We start from the raw sequence: 15775 nt of genomic DNA on the forward strand, positions 1-15775 counted from the left end.
TTAAGTAGAGCTTTCCTTTTTGTTATAGTACGAAGCCCCTAGATGGACAAAGGAGGGGAAAAAACGGCAAAAAAGTCATGCCAAAAACTTTGGGTTATAATGCAAAACATGACTTGTTTTTTTTCTGCTGTTTTTTCCCTTTTCTATTGTCCCCTTAGAGACTCTGTAGTAGGTTTTCTCAGTTGAATATGAAAAAAAGATACAGCTGATTATCAACGCGGGAATGAATGGTGCATTGTTCAAGTGCAAGTTGATCTTGGAGCTAAACTATTTACTTTGGGTGAAAGCGCCATCTAGCGATCATTGTGTGTCAGCAGCAGCTTCCCATTCAAAACAATAGGCGGTCAAATGACCGCTGTACCGCTTTATAAGTAGGTCACACTGGCGCAGCGCTTCTAGTGTTAAACAAAAAATGTTAACACAGTGACACACCTTTCTGTATCCTTCCGTGTCTTAACAACAACTACAACTAACGTGCGTGATAGACATGGAACTGTATAACTGTGGGATGATGTCACAGAACAACACATGAAATGATGTCACAATACAAATTATATGTATGATACTTAATGCTTAATGCTTAACTAATAAACTGAAATAAGATAAACATAACAACAAATCACAAGAATGAAATATGGCCCTTACAAGGCTGTTATGATTTGCAACGGGTTCGTTCCATGTTGCACAGGCGGCACCATAAAGCATGGACACAAGGCTAGGTTTTACGGGAAAAAGGTAATTTATTAAGGTAAAATGGGGAAGGAAAGGGTTGAAGGTGGGAGAATGGAAAGAAAGGGAAAGGGTTGTGCATGTGCAGTTTCAGGGGCTGTGCCACACTGGCATGCGGGCACACAGCTGACGATAAGTGGCGGTTGGCGGAGTGGCAGAACGGACTACCTCGTGATGGCGCTTCTTACGCTGTCGATGGTCAGCGCGAGTTCTAGCTGACGCAAAAACTTAACACAAACGTCCTCGCAGCCTTTTCCTCTTCGGCAGTCGGGCTGCGAAGGCACGCACGGTGGGGGAGTGAAAATGCCGCTGGAGCTTGCGCAGCTTTTGCTCCCGTTGTCCTCAGCGCGGAGACTTAAAGGGCGGAATTCCAGTGTCCTTGTTTAAAGTCCCTGGGGCACGTCACATGCCACTCTCTCACTCTCTCAGACTAAACTCCGCGTCTTGCTTTTATAATGTGGAGTAAGCCCGAGATCATACATTTACATTTACATTTAGGCATTTGGCAGACGCTCTTATCCAGAGCGACTTACAAAAAGTGCTTTAATGTTTACATCATGGGATACATACTTACACTGGGTGAACTAGGTTAATAACTAAGTGCCATTAGTCCAACACAACTGGGAAGAGTTTTTTTGGGGGGGTGGGTGGGCGTTAGTCCAAGTACTGGAGAAACAGATGCGTCTTGAGTCGTCGTTTAAAGATAGTCAAAGTCTCTGCTGCACGGACATCTGGAGGAAGTTCATTCCACCACCTAGGTGCCAGAACAGAAAAGAGCCTTGATGAATGCCGCCCTCAATCCCTGAGAGATGGTGGGATAAGGCGTGCAGTGCTGGAGGATCGGAGGGAACTTGGTGCAGTGTGTGGTGTAATTAGAGGTTAAGTGGGTGCTGGGCTATTTTTAGCTTTGTAGGCAAGCATCAGTGTTTTTAATTTGATGCGGGCAGCTACAGGAAGCCAGTGCAGGGAGCGGAGGAGTGGGGTGGTGTGGGAGAACTTGGGAAGGTTAAAAACGAGACGTGCTGCTGCATTCTGGATCAGTTGCAGAGGACGAATCGTGGACAGAGGCAGGCCTGCCAGGAGTAAGTTGCAGTAGTCCTGTCTTGAAATGACAAGGGACTGAACAAGCACCTGAGTAGCCTGTGAAGAAAGAAATAGGCAAATTCTTCTGACATTGTGAAAAAGAAATCGACAAGAGCGAGTAAGGTTAGCGATGTGTGAGGAAAATGACAAAAGATTGTCCACGGTTACCCCAAGATTGCGGGAGGTGGCTGAAGGAGTGATTTGGTTGTTGTCCAGGGATATCACAAGGTCTTGACCTGTGGATGAGTCACAAGGGATAAACAACAGTTCGGTTTTACTGAGATTGAGCTTCAGCTTATGAGCAGCCATCCAGAATGAGATGTCTGCCAGACATGCTGAGATCCGGGTGGAAACCTGAGTGTCAGAGGGGAGGAAAGGAGAGAAGTTGTATGTCATCTGCACAACAATGGTATGAAAATCCATGCGATGATATGACCTTACCAAAAAACCTGGTATAGAGGGAGAACAGAAGAGGACCAAGTACTGAGCCCTGCGGGACACCAGTAGAGAGTCTACGTGGGGCAGATGTAGATCCCCTTCATGTTACCTCATATGACCTATCTTCTAGGTAAGAAGCAAACCAATGCCACGCTGTTCCACAAATTCCAAGGCTTGTAAGAATAGATAATAGAATCTTGTGGTTCACCGTGTCAAATGCAGCTGACAGGTCCATTAGGATGAGGACAGATGACAGTTTAGCAGATCTAGCAGCATGGAGCTTCTCAGTTACTGACAGAAGGGCAGTCTCTGTGGAATGTGCCACTTTGAATCCAGATTGGTTGGGATCATTAAGGTTGTTCTGTGAGAGATAAAGAAACATTTGGTTATAAACAGCTCTTTCAAGAATTGTGGAAATAAAAGAGAACCGTGATACTGGGCGATAGTTGTTAACTTCTAATGGGTCCAGGCAGGGTTTCTTGAGCATGGGAATAACCCTCGCCTTCTTAAAAGCAGCAGGAACATGACCAGATGATATGGAATGGTTGATGATGGCTGTGGTGAAGGGAAGGAGGTCTCGTGAGATGGCCTGGAGCATTGTGGAAGGGATTGGGTCTAATGAACAGGTGGTGGGGTTAGATGACGAGATGATCTGTTGAATCTCATTAGATGACAGGGAGGGAAGGAAAGGTCCTGAGGTTCTGCCTTAGGAGTTTGGTTGAGAGCGAAGGACTGACGGATTGCTGCAATCTTCCCATTGTAGAATGTGGCAAAATCGTCAGCAGTGAGGGAGGAAGGGGCAGGAGGAGTCGGTGGGTTGAGTAGTAAGGAGAAGATGTTGTGTAGTTTTCCAGGATCATGTGTGTCCTTTTGCTGCCTATTCAGGGAGCCTACGGAGTGTGCGAGTAGTGATAGTAGATTTGGACGCACACCCATCACAGGCGCACGCCGTGACAGATCATCATAATTTCCTTTATACTAAATAATGACTCCTGTTGTGCTGAACCACCGCTGGTAAACCCTTATGAAATACAAGTTAAACATTAAACGAATTTACAAAACTGTAAGTAAATAAGAATAGCCCATGATTAGAAAAGCATTTTTATTTAGATTATAAAAAATAATTCTGCATCTGGTTTAGGTGTTCCAGCTGCCATTGTTCTTATGGCTCTGTCAGAGTAAATCATTTAGTAATAAGCCTGTAAATTTCCATGTAAAACAGTTACATCTCAAATTCAAATTCAAATTTTATTTGTCACATACACAGTCATACACAGTACGAAATGTAGTGAAATGCTTACACGACCGCCAGTAACCTTAAAAAGAGAATTAAAGCTTAAATAAGCAATAAATATGAATAAAAGAAATACGATAGAGAATTTAAATAAAAAAATAAAATAAAATTTAACTAGGAAAAATAGGACTAAAAATAGAAACTGAAAATAGAAATGTACTGTACAAATAGAAATATAATGGTGTGCAAATATGCACAGAAAAAGTGACTTTGTGCAAAGGTTATTAAAGTGTCTTTGTGCAATGGTCCAGAATGTAAACGTAAACATGTAGTGTAGATGTGCGTAGAGTTGTCCATAGTGACCATGGATGTGTAAAGATTGATTGATTGATTGTGAAAATTGTGAAAATATTGTGTTAATTCTGCATAGTGGTGTGGTTGAGAGACCTTATCGCCTGCGGGAAGAAGCTCCTCCTCAGTCTCTCTGTGTTGGCCCTCAGGAAGCGGAATCGCTTCCCAGACCGCAACAGAGTGAACAGTCCATTGTTGGGGTGGCTGAGGTCCTTCACGACCTTCCTGGCCTTGGTCCAGCACGGCTTGGTGTAGATTGAGTGCAGGCCAGGGAGCTCAGTGCGGATGATGCGCTCAGCTGATCGCACCACCCTCTGTAGAGCTCGTCTGTCCTGCATGGTGCTGTTCCCAAATCAGGTCGTGATATTTCCCGTCAGGATGCTCTCTATGGTACACGAGTAGAAATTCCTGAGCACCTTGAAGGGCAGTCTAAAGTCTCTCAAGTGTCTGAGGTGGTAGAGACGCTGCCGGACCTTTTTTACCACGGTGTTGATGTGACAGGACCATGCCAGGTCCTGCGTGATGTGAACACCGAGGTATCTGAAGCTGTCCACTCTCTCCACTGGGCTCCTGTTGATGATGGGGGTCTGGTAGTTCCTCACCTGCTTTGTACTGAAGTCCACTGTCAGCTCCTTTGTCTTGCTGACGTTCAGGAGGAGATTGTTTCTCTGGCACCAGTTCTCCAGATTTTCAACCTCCTCCAGGTAGGCCGTCTCATCGTTGTTGGTGATCAGGCCCACCACGACAGTGTCGTCAGCAAACTTGATGACGGTGGTGGAGCTGGTAGGGGCCACGCAGTCATAGGTGTACAGAGAGTACAGCAGGGGGCTCAGAACACAACCCTGGGGGGCTCCAGTACTGAGAGTGATGGAGGCTGAGACATGTCCACCCATCCTTACTGCCTGTGGTCTGCCAGTCAGAAAATTGGAGATCCACTGACACATGGATGAGCTGAGTCCCAGGTGCTCCAGCTTGTTGGTGAGTGTGGAGGGAATTATGGTATTAAATGCAGAGCTGTAGTCGATGAAGAGCATTTTTACATAATTCCCCCTCCGAGTGTCCAGGTGAGTGAGAGATGTGTGAAGGAGATGTGAGATTGCATCATTCGTGGAACGGTTTGGACGGTATGCAAACTGTAGTGGGTCCAGTGTTTCTGGTAGTGAAGAAATGATGAAGTCTCTGACCAGGCGTTCAAAGCACTTCATCACTACTGAGGTAAGGGCTACAGGGCGATAGTCATTGAGAGAAGCAGGATATGGTTTCTTTGGGACAGGAACAATAATGGACTCTTTGAAGCATGTGGGGATCACCGACTGAGATAAAGAGATGTTGAATATCTCAGTGAACACAGGTGCTAGCTGGTCTGTGCAGGCTCTGAGAATACGGCCTGAGATGCCGTCTGGTCCTGCTGCTTTCCTGTCGTTCACTCTCTTGAAGGCTCTCCTCACGTCATGCTCGGTGATGATGAACGCGCTTTCGGTGCTGGCAGTGACTTCCTGTCTGTAGCCGTTAGCGCCTTTAGCATTAGCATCGCTAGCATCTTTAGCTGCAGCCTCGAAGCGAGCATAGAAAGTGTTCAGCTCGTCTGCCAGAGTCACGTCCGCGTTCGTCATACCGGTTGTTGGTGTTTTATAATCCGTTATTGTCCTTAATCCCTGCCACAGGCTCCTAGAGTCACTCTGTTGGAGTTGTGACTCTAGTTTCCTCCCCTAGCGCTGCTTCGCCTCTTTCACCGCCTTCCGGACGCTGTATGACGCAGCCTTGTACGGTTCCATGTCCCCCGACGCAAGTCCCGTGTTGTAGGCAGCGGTGCGAGATCTCAGAGCGTCGCAGATGGTTTTATCCACCCACGGCTTCTGGTTGGAAAACGTTTTAATAGTCTTTTTTTTTCACGGTATCATCCGCTAGTTTCCCGATGAATCCCACAACCGCTTCCGTAAACACGCTGACATCATCATCGGAGCTGTTTCTGAACATGTCCCAGTCTGCGTCATCGAGTGCGTCCTGTAACGCGGCCACCGATTGGTCCGTCCAGCGCGCGACCTCCCTCTGAACCGGAACTTCCTGTTTCAGCCTTTGTTTGTATTTTGGCATGAGGAAGATGGCGGCGTGGTCAAATTTACCAAACGGTGGACGAGATTGTGCCTTGTAGCCGTCCTTGACCCTTGTATAACAATGATCCAGTGTCTTTTCGCCCCTGGTGGGGCTGGTTATATGCTGATAAAAGTTCGGTCCCGGTGTTGTGTTTGGTGCTGTGTGAGTGCCTCATGCAGCTCGCATAAGGCAGTGTTCGTGTCCGCTTGTGGTGGAATATAAACGGCGCTGATTATGACCGATGTAAACTCCCGAGGTAGATAAAAAGGACGACACATGATAGACAGTAGTTCCAGGTTGGGTGTGCAGGAGCGTGTAAAAGGAACAACGCTCGCGCTGTTGCACCAGCTGCTGTTCACCATTAAACACACGCCGCCTCCCCTTGACTTCCCCGAGTCCCGTGTCCTGTCCATGCGGTGAACCGAGAAGAACTCGGCCGGCTGGATGGCGTGGTCCGGCACCGCTGGGTTCAGCCATGTCTTGGTGAAGCAGAGGAGATTGCAGTCCCGTATGTCTCTCTGAAACTTTACCCTGGCCCTGAGGTCATCGAGCTTGTTCTCCAGTGACTGGACGTTGGCGAGCAGGATGCTAGGCAGAGGTGTGCGGTGTGCACGGGCTCTCAGCCTGTTCCTGACGCAGGCTCGTTTCCCTCGTGGCCGCCGCTTCGCATCGCGTCCTTTGTTCTCCCTCAGGACCTCACTCGGCCAGCTCGGATCCCGGGTTAAAAACGTCGAATTGTGAGTACATTGTATACCAATAGAAACAAGAGTGTCTCTATCATAACTAATGTACTTCATGGTGGTAATTTGACTGGTTTTAAAACGCTAAAAACTAACTTAAAGAACAAAAACAAAGAAAAGGTGGTCGGAGCAGTCGTGACGGCAGCCGACCCCACCGGCGCCATCTTGGAAATCTGTATTGATAAATTGATATGATGAGCTATTGATCAGTGACTTATGTAAATGACTCAGTTCAGATGTAAGTAAATGGATAGTAAGTAAATGGCTGCACTGTTTGGGGGAGGGACGTGCTTATGATTTGGTCTGCTCTGTGTGTGTGTGTGTGTGTGAGAGAGAGGGGTGTCACAGTCATTGATTATTTAGTGAAACAAAGGCTCAGCTGAAAAATGTTAGGCACATCAGTCACTTAACCCCCAATACAAGGTATTTCTGAGTGTTATGATATAGTGTTATGATATATGTAACAGATGCGCACTGAATATTAAACCTAAACCAGGCATGAGGATTAATAAACTAAGATAGCCCCCATACCCGTTTTTTTAAAATAAAAATACCAAAGAATATTATTGTGTATAGACTGATAAAAAACAATGCAATTTATGCTATCATAAGGAAAATCTCAAGTTCTTCCATTCCAAGGATTAAAAGAGGTAACAATGTCAACTTTAGAATCTAGAATCCAGAAGATTAAAATTACACAAATTTAAATCACTGAAAGTCAGCCTCAGATTCAAGACGTTTTTAAAGTGGGGAGAGGTGCATTTCAGTTTCTCTGAATGTATAGGTGAGAACAGCTGATTCACACCTGGGGAGGGTGAATAATTTGTATTTGAATGTTGTCTGGCATTGAAAAGCACACACAGTGACACTAAAAGAACAACAATTTAGGATTAATAGGAATAAGAGGCCCTGATTATACTGCATAAATATTATTTAGCACAAAAAAATTCCTCATGCTCAGGAAAACTATGCGTGCGGTTGAGCGCTGATTAGACTATAGGAAATAAAAGCGGAGGATTTTTATTTAGACTATAAAAAAAATTAACCTGCGTCTATTTTTAGGTGTGCCAGCTGCCACTTTTTAGTTAAAAGTTTTCAATACTAATTTTATAATGCCCACATGACATGACGGAATAAGGCACGGCTCGTGAGCTATCCTTGCTAATGATCCCGGGTTTGCACCCCGCGCTATAAAATACTTGGGTTTGTTGGGTTACAGTGGATTGCTGCTTGCTGTTTTCCCTGACCCATTCATAATCATTAGTCTACTTTTGCTGGTGCACTCTGGAAAACTTCATGCATGTGGCAGAGTGGTGATTTAGACTATGTAGGAAATTAAAGAGGGGGATTACGAAGTCCTGAGCCCAAACCTCATTTAAATTAAGTTAACAAATATTATAAGTAAAAAAAACAATAGTCCACGTTTAGAAATTTTAATTCATAAATTCTTTCCGACATGAGTGTTATGCGCAGAGCGCCGGGAGAATTCCTGAAGCTCTGAAATCGTGGGGCATTTTTTCTAAATAGACGCTATCTTTAATAACTGATGGAGGTTTTAAGCCTGAGAAACGAAAGAATAATGAATAAACCAGTTGTTGGGTCAAAATAACCCAACCAGGTGTTCATTTGTAAACTACATCTCATATGAGCCAACATGAGCAACCCAACAATGTGTTTAAAGTAGCTGAAATAATCCGGAACTTAAATAACAATAAACAGATACAGAGATACGCTATATAACAGTCACTATTGTATTTACTGCGACGAGCGAAAAAACAAGTTCCTGTCCCTCAGGGCGATTTACATTCCGGGGCATATGAATGTGGGAGCAGATTTGCTATCCAGACAAGCTGTGACACACGGGGAATGGAAACTCCACCCTGAGGTAGTCAGTCAAATCTCGGGGAGATTTCATGTAGCATAGGTGGACCTCTTTGCTTCACAAGAAACAGCACAATGTCCCCATTACTACTCTCTGACTCCTCCAGCTCCCCTGGGTCTTGAAGCTATTGCCAATACGTGGGCCAGATAACGCCTTGCGCGTTTCCCCCGATAGCTCTGCTCCTGGGAGTCTTGGCAAGGGTCCATGGGTCTGCGCCTCTTACTAATAGCGCCCCGTTGACCGACCAGAGTGTGGTTCTCGGATCTAATATCTCTCCTCGACGGCACTTCGTGGGCGATTCCAGTGAGGAGGGATCTTCTGTCTCGACCGCAGGAGACAATAGACATGGCCCGAGTTCTGGAACCTTTACATCTGGTCCCTGAAGGGGACCATTTATGAGATGCTGGTCTTCCAGTCAGCGTTATCGAAACTATTTTAAATGCTAGGGCTCCCTCCACCAGAAGAACCTATGCCCTCAAATGGAGTGTGTTTGACAGTTGGTGGATGGCAAAACATGTAGACCCAGTGCACTGCCGAATTGTTTCAGTGCTGGAGATTGGCTTATGCCCTAGAACTCTGAGAACGTACGTAGCCGTGATTTCGGCTGGTTATGTTCTGACCAACAGGGTTTTTGTTGCAAAACACCCTTTAGTTGCCCGTTTTATTTGTGGAGCTAAATGGTTAAGGCCGCCCACCAGAGCTACTGTGCTCGAAGGTTTGATCGACACCCCTTTCAAACCACTAGAGTCAGCGCCCAGCAGGCTTCTGACTCGCAAGATCTTTTTTCTTATTGCCATTACTTCCTTGAAAGAATTCGAGATCTGTAGGCTTTGTCAGTCTCCCCATCCTGTCTAGACTTTGCCCTTGGGATAGTTAAAGCTATTTTGCATCTTCACCTGAACTATCTTCCGAAAGTTCCATTCTCAGCCATGCACCCAGTCGTTCTCGAAGCATTTTGTCCTTTGCCTTTTAGCAAGTGTTAGCAAGTGTGTGATGCGGCAGGTGGTCCTCACCGCACACATTTGTTTGATTTTATAGTTTGGATGTTCATGCTACTCCAGGCTCACAGGTCCTCGAGTCAGCCTCTCGTTCCCACTTTTTCAGGGAACAGGGTTACAGCAAAGTACCCCGAGACGTTCTGTTGTGAGAAATGACTGATAGCAGTTAAGACTGTAATCCCAGAAGGAACTACATTAACACAGTTACAATTACAGAAAAAATTTTAACTGTAAAGTTAAAATGTGAAGTAAAATAGAAAGACATTGCATGTGATAGTAGCCAATATTTGTGTGTAAGAAACAGAGAAACTGCTATTTTTGCTGCTGTTTTTATTTTTATTTGGACTATTTTAGTAAACCAAAGGCTGTTTTTTAAACTTAAGTTTAGTTTTTACCTTTGTTTGTTGGCCTTTTTCAGCGCTGCTAACACGTTGTGTGCTTCCTTGGACGTTCACTCTGTGGTCTCAATACACTCGAGTTTTGAACCTGGTTTCGCAGCATCTTCAGTTATTTGGCTGCATCTTTAGTTTCGCGCGTGGCTAGCTTTTTTTTGCTAATTTTTCCGGCGACTGGCATGAAGCTAAAATACACCATCCCGCAGTTGTTACGTCATAACAATTATTCCATTCTAACGTGCATTGCAGCCATAAAAGAACTCTGACTGCTGTGCCGACCACGTTATGTCCATAGAAGTTCTCGGCGAAAGTTCGTTTATCATCAGCCTGGCTGTTCTGCTTCATCCATTCCATCTGTGTGGACCGATGTCGCTCATCGACAGAGCAATGTTACTCCAGGTGTTTGTAGCATAAGAAACACCACAAGATTTCTGTCAGACAGCTCTGGAAACTTTCCAAGGATGCTATCCACCAAGCAGGACAGAAAACGCGGAGTGGATCTCACTGTATTACGGCCATTACAGAAATTTACTACACCAAAAATGCTAAAAATAGAACTTTTTAAATTACAATCTCTCACAAATAAATCTGTCCTGATATGATACAAGATCATATTATGGTTGGATTTTATGTGCGTAACGGAAAAATGGGATCAACCAGAGGTGTTTTTAGCACTAAAAAAGCTTGCCCTGGTTATAGCTACCTGGAGAAAGCCTGCAGTACTGGACGTGGTGGTGGCTTAGCTGTATTATACTGACAGCAACTGGATCTGTCTCCCCTCACAGCCTACACTGTCCTCATTTAAATGCCTTGCATCCCCATGACGATGCTGCTTATTTATCGACCCCCTAAACCAAACTCGGTGTTTATCTCTGAGATGCATGATTTTCTTACATCCATCTGTACCACTTCTGCCAACATTATTATACTGAGTGACTTTAATGTTCATGTAGATACTCCCTCCTGCCATTTGGCAGTTGAGTTTCTACAACTACTGGACTGTCTCAATCTTCAACAGCATGTTGATGTTCCCACACACTCCAGAGGGCATACAGTGGCTTGCAAAACTATTCGGCTCCCTTGAACTTTTCCACATTTTGTCACATTACAGCCACAAACATGAATCAATTTCATTGGAATTCCACGTAAAAGACCAATACAAAGTAGTGTACACTTGAGAAGTGGAACAAAAATCATACATGGTTCCAAACATTTGTTACAAATAAATAACTGCGAAGTGGGGTGTGCGTAATTATTCAGCCCCCTTTGGTCTGATTGCAGTCAATTGCCCATAGACATTGCCTGATGAGTGCTAATGACTAAATACAGTGCACCTGTGTGTAATCTAATGTCAGTACAAATACAGCTGCTCTGTACCAGCCTCAGAGGTTGTCTAAGAGAATATTGGAAGCAACAACACCATGAAGTCCAAAGAACACACCAGACAGGTCAGGGTTAAAGTTATTGAGAAATTTAAAACAGGCTTAGTCTACAAAAAGATTTCCAAAGCCTTGAACATCCAACGGAGCACTGTTCAAGCGATAATTCAGAAATGGAAGGAGTATGGCACAACTGTAAACCTACCAAGACTAAGCCGTCCACCTAAACTCACAGGCCGAACAAGGAGAGCACTGATCAGAAATGCAGCCAAATGGCCCATGGTGACTCTGGACGAGCTGCAGAGATCTGGGAAATCTGGAGGAATCTGTCCATAGGACAACTATTAGTCGTGCACTGCACAAAGTTGGCCTTTATGGAAGAGTGGCAAGAAGAAAGCCATTGTTAACAGAAAACCATAAGAAGTCACATTTGCAGTTTGCCACAAGCCATGTGGGGGACACAGCAAACATGTGGAAGAAGGTGCTCTGGTCAGATGAGACCAAAATGGAACTTTTTGGCCAAAATGCAAAACGTTACGTGTGGTGGAAAACAAACACTGCACATCACTCTGAACCCACCATCCCCATTGTCAAATATGGTGGTGGCAGCATCATGCTCTGGGGGTGCTTTTTTTCAGCAGGGACAGGGAAGCTGGTCAGAGTTGATGGGAAGATGGATGGAGCCAAATACATGCCATCTTAGAAAAAAACCTCTTGGAGTCTGCAAAAGATTTGAGACTGAGGCGGAGGTTCACCTTCTAGCAGGACAACAACCCTAAACATAAAGCCAGGGCAACAATGGAATGGTTTAAAACAAAACATATCCATGTGTTAGAATGGCCCATTTAAAGTCCAGATCTAAATCCAATCAAGAATCTGTGGCAAGATCTTTATCTTTATTTTATTATTATTATTTTTTATTTACCTTTATTTAACCAGGCGAGACAGATTAAGAACAGGTTTCTTATTTACAACTGTGGCCTGGCAAAGAAGAATGGGCAAGGATTTTAGTCTCTAGATGTACAAAGCTGGTAGAGACATACCCTAAAAGACTGGCAGCTGTAATTGCAGCAAAAGGTGGTTCTACAAAGTATTGACTCAGGGGGCTGAATAATTATGCACACCCCACTTTTCAGTTATTTATTTTTTAAAAATGTTTGAAATCATGTATGATTTCCGTTCCACTTCTACACCACTTTGTATTGGTCTTTCACGTTGTATTCCAATAAAATTGATTCATGTTTATGGCTGTAATGTGACAAAATGTGGAAAAGTTCAAGGGGGCCTAATACTTTTGCAAGCCACTGTATCTTGGATCTGGTTATTACAAATTCTTTACCCATTAGCAACCTTTTTGTGTATGATCTGGGGGTGTCTGACCACAAGGTCATTTGGATGGAGCTGTCACTTCCTTGTTCCTCCACAAAAGCAAAGCGACAAATATGTTACAGAAATTTGAAAAAGATCAGATACTCTGAGCAAAGATCTTTAGCATCTCTCCCCTGTTGAATGTTCCTCAGTCACTGAGTCAGTTGACTTCTACAACCAATCCCTCAGCGGCCTCCTTGATTTCCATCTGTCAGACATAGAACTGTCTGCTTCTCACGTCCAGCCCCCTGGTATACATGTGAGCTGCGGAAGATGAAGACAGCTGGGCCTGTTCTTGAACGACGTCTACAGGCCTCAGGATTTACTGTTCATAAGCAAGTTTAGATCAGAAGGCATATGCAAGAGCATTGAGAGCTGCAAGATCACAGTTTTATTCAAATATCATTAACAATAGCTCTGAAAATTTAAAGAAACTTTTCTCTTTTATAAATCGCCTAAGAAACCACAATTTCAATCTCACCTGGAAGCTACAGGGGAGAAATGCAATAACATCATTACTTTTTTCAGGAAAAAAGTGGATACCATCCGCTCGTCTCTATCAAATTCCTCTGCACTACCTGTCTTGATGGATGACCCACAGCCAGGGAATTTGCAATCTTTCAGCTGTTTCTCTAAAGTTACGCAGCAAGAGGTTGAGGTCATTGTCAGAAAGATGAAACCATCAAATTGTGCTCTGGACCCTTTTCCTACAGTTTTGGTTAAATCCAACTTTTGTGCTATAAGTCCCCTGATTACCAGGATAGTAAACCACTCTCTCCGGACTGGATATGTTCCCGCTACATTGAAATATGCTATCATCACACGCTTTAAAAAAAATTCACCTTAGATCCAGAAGTACTTGCAAACTACAGGTCCATTTCTAACCATTCCTTTCAAAAGTGCTGGAAAAAGTAATTGCTGCACAGCTTCAATCTCATCTAAAACAAAATAACTTGTTTGAGAAATTCCAGTCTGGATCCCGCCCCTTCCACAGCGTGGAACCAGCTCTGGTTAGAGTCACGAATGACCTGCTGATGTCGGCTGATGCTGGTTTTCCATCGCTTCTCATCCTGTTGGACTTCGGCCTTTGATACTGTTGATCACAACATTCTTCTTCACAGATTACGTTACACTGTTGGACTCTCTGACTTTGTTTACAACTGGTTCTCATCCTATCTTACTGAAAGAACGGAGCATGTTGCCCTGGGAGAGGCTAAATCCGCTACACACAATTTCATCTGTGGTGTTCCTCAGGACTCTGTGCTCAGTCCTATTTTGTTTATATTGTATATGCTTCCCCTGGGCTGTATCATCAGCCAGCATGGTATTTTATTTCATTGCTATGCTGATGATACTCAGCTCTACCTCAGGATAAATTCAACCTCTCTGCCATCATCCACGTTGATGAAGGAGATAAAGTCATGGATGAAGCAAAATTTCCAGCAGCTGAACAGCTCTAAGACTGAAGCTATTTTAGTAGTACTACAGTCATTCCTCTGTAGAAATTGGACCAGCCTTCACTTCCCATGTACATCAGTGAGCCCTGAGCCCTGTTAAAGTTCACTGGTTTTCCATCCTTGGTCCACCATTGGTATATCCAGTCCACTGAATCCTGGAAACATCACACAAGACCTGTTGTTTTGGAGTTGCTCTGATCCAGTCGTTTTAACATCACAATTTGCCTCTTGTCAAAATCGCATTGTCTTCTAGTTTGTTAATTTTTAAGCTTTCTGAATATATCCGACCTGTTGGCATGTGCCACTGATATTAGATAATCAATGTTCTTCACATCACTTTCCAGTGGGTTTAATGCTATGGCTGATCAATGTTTAGTTTATAAGAATTACAGTAACTGCAGTGGTTTAATCTCACAATCAATCTTATCTTACTTTAAGCTTCTGAAATCCCTCTTATCACATTTATCAAAGCTTCTTTGGATGAGGATTTTATTGAGTATAAATGTGTTTAAAACCCCAAACACACAAACTCTTCTTTTTCCAGTAAAGTCTGGCATTGGAGAAAATGCTGAGTATTATGATGATGTCATCGACACCAGTGACTTCATAAGTGGGTGCAGTTGTTAACTGATCAAATAAATTGAGTGACTTGACATTAGACCATGAGGTCAGAATGTGATGGAGCTGTTTGTACAGAGCCTCTGCTTTTATTTCATTTAGGTGATACAGGAAGAGTTGAGCCACCAGAGGACTATGATGATGCCGTCACTGCTGGACCCATCACTGATAACATGGAGGGTGTGCTTCTGTTTTGGGATTTATTTTAGAAATCAGTATTGATTAAACACACACTGCAAATCAATGTGTTTATTGGTTTGCATTTTGTGATGTTTGAATACAATGTTATTTTGCACTATGTCATCCACCATTAAGATACTGGTGACATGGGCAGCCACCCCAGGTAGCATCTTGCCATGAGGAAATAGAAAATAAAAGTTCAGAATAATTATAATTTTGCATGTTGGGTTTTCTATTGCATGTTTGCTTAGCAAATTCCAGAATATCCAGCAGCCATTGAGACAGTAACACAAAGATAGGTTGTAGATTAAACATTGTATATCTTACATATAGTCTGTACACACAGTGACCAGAAGAAGTGCAATGAAAATCTAAGAACACTGCAAGATATATAAGGAGTATATGGTTAAGCATATAAATCAAAAGTTTAAAAAAGGTTAATTGACTTTGGGATGGTAACATTAACTCTCCTTTATTACTTCACCCAGAAACTCTCCCTGTAAGTATTTTTCCATAAGATCAACACACACTGGTTTAATTATTAATTTATTTGTTCATTAGATAATTCAGAAGATTATGATGATGTCATCACTGAGGAATAGGATGGAGGAGAGACAAAAAGTAAGAGATTTTTTATTATGTTAAAGGGCAAGAGGGCAATGACATCAAATGTAAGTCGCACTGGTTAAGAGCGTCTGCCAAATGCCCAAATGTAAATGTAAGGGGATGATTATAGATGATACATAATAAAAATATCAGCTTTTTGTAATGTGTCAGAAATAAGAGAGGCTTAGACAGATGAAAATGCAAATTAATGTTTCTTTCCTTT

The 15775-nt window shown here is 43.5% G+C and overlaps 1 protein-coding gene across 1 annotated transcript in view; it reads left to right on the forward strand.

Moving 5' to 3' along the window:
* Positions 1-15558, forward strand: part of LOC128534662 (scavenger receptor cysteine-rich type 1 protein M130-like) — a 44273-nt gene extending 28715 nt beyond the window's left edge. The window contains exons 17-19 of the mRNA XM_053509110.1: positions 14693-14758; positions 14869-14946; positions 15508-15558. Of these exons, the coding sequence (XP_053365085.1) occupies positions 14693-14758; positions 14869-14946; positions 15508-15548 (185 nt within the window). The 3' untranslated portion in view covers positions 15549-15558. The remainder of the gene's footprint in view (positions 1-14692; positions 14759-14868; positions 14947-15507) is intronic.
* The last annotated feature ends 217 nt before the right edge of the window (positions 15559-15775 follow it).

Source organism: Clarias gariepinus, chromosome 12 (genome assembly GCF_024256425.1).
Source record: "Clarias gariepinus isolate MV-2021 ecotype Netherlands chromosome 12, CGAR_prim_01v2, whole genome shotgun sequence".
Lineage (NCBI taxonomy): Eukaryota > Metazoa > Chordata > Actinopteri > Siluriformes > Clariidae > Clarias > Clarias gariepinus.